The sequence below is a fragment of the Octodon degus genome, unplaced genomic scaffold (assembly GCF_000260255.1).
Source record: "Octodon degus isolate 3935 unplaced genomic scaffold, OctDeg1.0 scaffold00083, whole genome shotgun sequence".
NCBI classification, from domain to species: Eukaryota; Metazoa; Chordata; class Mammalia; order Rodentia; family Octodontidae; genus Octodon; species Octodon degus.
This window is the reverse complement of record NW_004524659.1, coordinates 11,482,957-11,490,215: the sequence shown is the minus strand read 5'-3', so window position 1 is coordinate 11,490,215 and position 7,259 is coordinate 11,482,957. Positions and strand designations below refer to the sequence as shown.

The following is a 7,259-nucleotide window of genomic DNA, read 5'->3' as shown; positions in this document are numbered from 1 at the left end:
AAGGGCCCAGGCTGGACCAAGTATCACCTCTTTTTTGTTGTGAGATGATAAAAGGTCTAGAAGCTTTTAGCAAAGGGACAGAAGTGGGGGTAGAATGCTTGAGGGGGTGGGTACTTTAGCACCCAGCATGGAAATAGAGTCATCTATTAATATGGAATGCATGCTGTCACTGTCCTGTCACTGTCCCATAGGGGCTAAGCACTGGGGGGAAGGGATGAAGGTCGAACTCTTAGTAGGGTGTCCCAGGGCCACTGGGTGGTGACTGAGCTATATGCTTGGGTAACCGTCTCTGTCCCTGCAGGTCTCACTGCCCACTCCTGCCTTCCCTCTGCGCCATGGCTCCGGGCCCACTTGCCTCGGCGCTTCTCTCGCCGTCACCTGCTGCCCTGCCCTTCCTGCTGCTGCTCTGGGCTGGGGCATCTCGTGGCCAGCCGTGTCCCGGCCGCTGCATCTGCCAGAACGTGGCACCCACGTTGACCATGCTGTGCGCCAAGACTGGCTTGCTCTTTGTGCCGCCCGCCATCGACAGGCGTGTGGTGGAGCTGAGGCTCACCGACAACTTCATTGCGGCTGTGCGCCGCCGCGACTTTGCCAACATGACCAGCTTGGTGCATCTCACCCTCTCCCGGAACACCATTGGCCAGGTGGCAGCTGGCGCCTTTGCTGACCTCCGCGCCCTCCGTGCCCTGCACCTTGACAGCAACCGTCTAGCTGAGGTACGCGGTGACCAGCTCCGAGGCCTGGGCAACCTCCGCCACCTGATCCTTGGCAACAACCAGATCCGCAAGGTGGAGCCAGCCGCCTTTGACGCCTTCCTGTCCACTGTGGAGGACCTGGATCTATCCTACAACAACCTGGAGGCCCTGCCTTGGGAAGCGGTGGGCCAGATGGTGAACCTCAACACCCTCACACTGGACCACAATCTCATCGACCACATCGCCGAGGGGACCTTCGTGCAGCTGCACAAGCTGGTGCGCCTGGATATGACCTCCAACCGTCTGCACAAACTCCCACCTGATGGGCTCTTTCTGAGGTCCCAGGGTGGGGGACCCAAGCCACCCACGCCACTGACTGTCAGCTTTGGTGGAAACCCACTGCACTGCAACTGCGAGCTGCTCTGGCTGCGGCGGCTGACCCGGGAGGATGACCTGGAGACCTGTGCCACCCCGGAGCACCTCACTGACCGCTACTTCTGGTCTATCCCTGAGGAGGAGTTCCTGTGTGAACCCCCACTGATCACACGGCAGGCTGGGGCCCGGGCCCTGGTGGTAGAGGGCCAGGCGGTCAGTTTGCGCTGCCGGGCAGTGGGGGACCCTGAGCCCGTGGTGCATTGGGTGGCACCTGATGGGCGACTGCTGGGGAACTCCAGCCGGACCCGGGTCCGGGGGGATGGGACGCTGGATGTGACCATCACCACCCTGCGGGACAGTGGCACGTTCACTTGCATTGCCTCCAATGCGGCAGGGGAAGCCACAGCACCCGTGGAGGTGTGCGTGGTACCTTTGCCACTGATGGCACCCCCACCTGCTGCCCCGCCACCTCTCACCGAGCCTGGATCCTCTGACATCGCCACACCAGGCAGAGCTGGTGCCAATGATTCTACTGCTGAGCGCAGGCTGGTGGCAGCGGAGCTAACCTCTAGTTCGGTGCTTATCCGCTGGCCCGCCCAGAGGCCGGTGCCTGGCATCCGTATGTACCAGGTCCAGTATAACAGCTCGGTGGATGACTCCCTCGTCTACAGGTGCGTGTGGGTGCTGCAGCCCTAGGACCTCCTCCCAAATCCAACCCTGCCCCACCTGCTCCAGGTCCTGGCCTTCTTGCTCAGCTGGGGTTCTGGATGGTCTTACCCACTTGGCCCAGCTCTCATTGGCCCTTTCTCCTCTCTCCTTTATCTCCATCTCACTGTCTCTATTTCTTTGCAGTTAGCAACTATTTGTTGAACACCTACGTGAGCAGACCAGGGTTGAGCACTGGAGTTGTCACAGTGAATCAGCACAGGCGTGGTTGGCTATTTAGAGCAGGATCTAAGGGACATCATGGTCAATATCACTGCTGGCCACAGGGTCTCATGTGCCTCATCAGTGAAGTGTTCAGAGCGCAGCACACGTGTGTTTACAATTACATTTCTATTTACTAGTTATATACCAGTACTACTATACCAACACACTGGATATATTAGAAGACCAGAAAGCAAATGAGCATGAGAAAAATATGTTGTCTACCCTCTGTTGGGTTAGAAGCCACTTCCTGATGGAAACAGACCTGTATGGTATAGACAGACATGGGAGTTATCATCTCTCCTCATCTCTGGGGTTATATCTGTACCTTTTCTTACTCTTGCCCCCATTAGGCACTTAGCCCCTGCTCTGTGCTAGGTCCTAAACTGGGTGCTAGGCACCCAGGAAGACCAGGACACCAAGTCCCTGCCGTCAGCTTATGGAACATAGAGAACCAGTGCTTTAGCCCTGTGGTGTCTCCCTCTCACTGGTTTCCAGTGCAGCGCTCAGCCCCAAGCTGGTCCACAAGGGGCATGGCACACAGTGGGCTCTTGATAAGTGGCTGTTGACTTATGGGTCTGTCCTTGTTTCTGCCTCTCTCAAACACACTGAGGAGCACCTTGCTGAATGCCTGGCCTTGAGTTTGACTCCACTTGGGAAGGCCAGAGCCATTTCCTCGGCTGTGGGAGCCCAAACTATTGGGTGCAGACCTTCATAAAAACCTGCCGCTTGGCCTCCAGCTCTGCCTTTCCCAGTATTCTCGTGGCTGCAGGCCTGGAGGTATCTTTCCACTATTGGTTGGATGAATAAATGCTTCTCCTTCCCCTTGGTTTTATTTTCCTCTTTTTCTATTTGAGATGGGTTCTGCTATGTGGTTCAGCCTGGCCTTGAACTCACGTAGCCTATGCTGGCCCCAAACTCCCAGGAATCCTCTTGCTGCAGCCTCCTGAGTGCTGAGATCACAGAGTATGCCACCACGTCCAACTATTTTCCTTGTTTTGATTTGGGCTACAAAAACTGAGTAAATACTGTGTGTCAGATCCTATGTTGGGCCCTGGGCCTACTAAGATAGAGCAGCCACATCTAATCTTACTAACAGCAGGCAAGCAGGAAACTTCATGAGATGCTCTCAAGGTGGCTGTTTCATTGCCCTAGCTCTTTCCCATTTTACAGATGGAGAAGTTGAGTCTCAGTGGGAGATGTCACTTGCTCATGGTCACATGTAAAGTAGCAGAGCTGTTCTTTTTATGCGGACAGAAGATGCTCTTATTGAATGCCCACTGTTTACCAGGCAGGGCTGGAAGGGAGGTGATAATACATGTCTGTGTGTAACTTAGTTTTGGTGACTCTCCACCTCTCTGTTTCTCTTTCCCTCTTTCTGATGCATGGCCACCACAAGATAGGATAGGGGACAGTTCAGAGGCTCCCAGACTCTGCATGTATGCAGCTGTCGATGGCCCCTGTCCCCAGCTGGGCAACAGATTCCAGGACTCTTCCTTTCCTCCTAGGGCCACAGTTCTAGTCCTCCATTCCCCATTGCAGATGCTGTGCTATGGTACTGCAGGGGTTAAATTCCTCACTGCTGCCATGGGCGGAGGTGACATCCAACCAGAAGCCTGCTAGGCTGCTTGCTCTGGTCTTGCAGCCAATTAGAGACACATGGACTCCAGCTTTCTTAAGGAGCCAGTCCCTGTCCTTGAAAAAGGGGAGGCCTTAGCAACTAGTTATTTTGGGGGAAGGAGCAAGGGAATCCAAGGCTCTCAGAGAGAGGAGGGGAAGAGAAAGCCAGGGTGGCAGTGGTCAGAGAACAGTCAGTACAAGGTAGCAGGGGAGAGTGGGTGCGCCTTTGCGGGGTAGGGTGGGCTGTATTGACACCTTTGTTTGGAGGGTACTCTTGGTAGTGGGGTACCCTCCTGGGGACAGGATACCTGAGGTGGGGCTTGAGGACTGGAAGGTGGCCCAGCTGGAGGGAAAGGTGGAGCTTGCTCAAGAGGTAAGAGGGCAGTGGAGATGGGGCATGGCCTTTCAGAGGGGTGGAGCTTATTCTGCATGGTCCCAGTCAGAAGAAGGGGCGGTCCTTGTCCCTGGTGAGCCAGTAAGAGGCTTTTAAAGGAGAGGAGGGCTTGTGAGGGTGGGTGTTGGCATTGCAAATCCAAGTAAGTTTGGCAAGCCTGGGCTGTACTGAGGCTGTACTGGCCAGCAGGGTGGAGGGGACATGCTCAACAGCAGAGGGCCAAGGCCTGAAGGTGTGGCCCTCCACTGGGAGAAGGGTGGGTCTCACAGACAAGGGAGAATGTGGTTGGCAGGAATGGGAGCCACAGCAAGGATTCCTGGCCATCATTACACGGGACAGAAGTTAAGGGTGATATTAAGTGCTTTGGGTACGATAACTCATTCACTCATCTCATTTCTATGATATGGGAATTATCCTCATTTGGGGAAAATGTTGCACAGAGAAGTTAAGAAAATTACCTAAGCTCACAAAACTAGCAGGGGACAGGGAAGAAATTCAGACCTGAGCAATCTGGCTCTGACTTAGTTGCTTTCACTGAACCTTTCCACTGCTCCTTTGAGGGGAGGGGCCCAGAGCAAGAAAGGAGCACACAGGTCTGGCTACATTTGACTCAGTCATTGACATAACTCTGGGAGTGTGACTCAGTGACTTCAGGAGATATAGGGCTGGGTATGCAAAGGGGCAAATAGGCCTAAGCACAGTAGCAGAACCATCCATATTTGGCCTTTTTGTGGTGTGTCTTGGGAGCCACAGTTCAATAAAAGGTGAGTAACTTGTGGCAGTGGTCTCATGAGGGGGTTGTTGAGGGGCTCAGAAATTGGGCCAGAAGCTACATGGTTTACCCAAAGGCAGGGCATGCAGATACAAGGGAGGGACCTGCGTCATGGTCTCCCACTGATTTCGCCTCCACCTGAGTGGGCTCTGCAGACAACAGGGAGCGGCCGGTAGCATCAGTTCCCATAAATGGTAAATACATGTAAATGAAGGAGCTTGAATGGCACTTGTCCTAGAGTGAGACACTTTAAGAAGGTGTGTCCCTTGAGGCCAGGGGTGACCCTATATACTCTCCTCCCAGGCAGGTGCCAGGATGTGTCCATGGGGGAAGATGAGTGATCAGACAGCCAGGTGGGTCTGAGGTCAGGGCCTGCAGATAAGAGGCGTGGTGGGCTGTATGGGTCCGGAGAGGGTGGGAATATGTCTCTGGGGTATGGCTGCAGTTGTCTCAGTGGGGGTGGCGTGAGGGGTGAGGCACTGTGAGTACTTTTCCATCCCCTCTGTTCACTATGAGTGGGGCCTGAAGTGAAAAGGAGTGGTTCAGAGTGGGTCTAACTGGTCTCATCCTGCCCCTTCCAACAGGATGATCCCGTCCACCAGCCAGACCTTCCTGGTGAATGATCTGGCCGCTGGCCGCGCCTACGACTTGTGTGTTTTGGCAGTTTATGATGACGGGGCCACCGCCCTGCCGGCTACGAGAGTGGTGGGCTGTGTGCAATTCACCACTGCTGGGGATCCTGCACCTTGCCGTCCGCTGAGGGCCCATTTCTTGGGCGGCACCATGATCATCGCCATCGGGGGCGTCATTGTTGCCTCAGTCCTTGTTTTCATCGTTCTGCTCATGATTCGCTACAAGGTGTATGGTGATGGGGACAGCCGCCGAGGCAAGGGCACCTCCAGGTCGCCCCCGCGGGTCAGTCACGTGTGCTCGCAGACCAATGGCGCAGGCGCGCAGCAGGCTCCGCAGGACCGCTACGAGGCGCTGCGCGAGGTGGCCCCCGGGCGCGAGGTGGCTGTGCCAGCTGCTGCCGGTGTCGCCGTCGAGGCCAAAACCAAGGCCACTGTAGCCGAGGCAACTTGCGTGGAACCAGAGGTGGTATTGGGACGCTCGCTAGGCGGCTCAGCCACCTCACTGTGCCTGCTTCCCTCCGAGGAAACTTCTGGGGAGGAATCTCAGGCTGGGACAGGGCCTCGGAGGAGCCGTTCTGGGGCGCTGGGGCCGCCAGCTTCAGCGCCCCCGACTCTAGCCCTGGTTCCAGGGGGAGCCTCAGCCCGCCCGAGGCCGCAGCAGCGCTACTCCTTCGACGGGGACTATGGGGCGCTCTTCCAGAGTCACAGTTACCCGCGCCGCGCCCGGCGGACAAAGCGCCACCGCTCCACTCCACACCTGGACGGGGCCGGAGGGGGCGCGGCCGGGGAGGATGGAGACCTGGGGCTGGGCTCCGCCAGGGCGCGCCTGGCCTTTACCAGCACCGAGTGGATGCTGGAGAGTACCGTGTGAGCGGTGGGCGGGCACCGGGATGCCTGGGACCGCGGACCCACACCCAGCTGCCCGGACCTAGGTGGACCTGGGGAGCGCGCAGAGCCCGGACGCCTGCAACAGCAGCGAACTGGAGCGCATCGCCCCGCTCTTCTGAGAGGGGCGGGGCCTCCCAGCTAGGCCCGAGGCCACGCCCCCGCCAGGGGCTCGGGTGGGACCGTCCCTCCCCCGCCCCTCCCCCCGCGCGCTCGCGTACCTCGCTGGAGCCGGTGCCTTACACAGCGAAGCGCGGGGAGGGGCAGGGCCCCCCAACACTGCAGCACTGAGACACGAGCCTCCTCCCCCAGCCCAGGACCCGGGGCAGGGGCGAGGGGCCCATTTCTTGTATCTGGCTGGACTAGATCCTATTCTGTCCCGCGGCGGCCTCCAAAGCCCCACCACACCCCACTCACCGCCCGGGTCCCAGAGGGTCTGGCTTGGGATCCTCTTATCCCCTGTCTGTCTCTGTCTTGCCCTCTGTCTGTCTTATGTCTCTGTCCTGTCCTTTGTCCCTCCTTTTCCGGCCCTCCCAGTTTGGCCCAGTCTTCCCATCTCTCCAGATCTCCGTTCCCTACTCTCCCGGGCAGGTCCCACAGGAAGGACCAGACTCTCCCCTATGCCTTCCTCGTCCCCCAATGAATCCCCCATGAACAGAATCCAAAACCAAATCTCCCTCCCTACCGGAGCTGGGACCCTCCGCCGCAGCAGAATTAAACTTTTTTCTGTGTCCGAGGCCGCTCTGCTGACCCGTGTGCGTGTCTGTATGTCTTGCGGGCGGGGCCCAGAGACTGCAGCACAAGGGACCCGAGGCAGACTGAAGGAGGATGACTAACCCGTGGGGGACTGGCAGCCAGGCTGCTCCTGTGTTCGCACAGACGAGGAGTGGGGAACAAAATAAACTGATAATGATAGCTATCACAGGTGCCTACTAGTGCTAAGCACTTAATCATTTAGG

At 57.4% G+C, this 7,259-nt stretch overlaps 1 protein-coding gene across 1 annotated transcript; it reads left to right on the top strand.

The window, feature by feature from the left end:
* The first annotated feature begins 307 nt into the window (after window positions 1-307).
* On the top strand, window positions 308-7,020 carry Lrfn1 (leucine rich repeat and fibronectin type III domain containing 1). Its single transcript, XM_004636799.2, has 2 exons — window positions 308-1,741; window positions 5,368-7,020. Exons 1-2 carry the CDS (start codon window positions 336-338, stop codon window positions 6,284-6,286), a joined length of 2,325 nt encoding a protein of 774 aa, XP_004636856.1. The 5' UTR covers window positions 308-335; the 3' UTR covers window positions 6,287-7,020.
* Window positions 7,021-7,259: the final 239 nt, after the last annotated feature.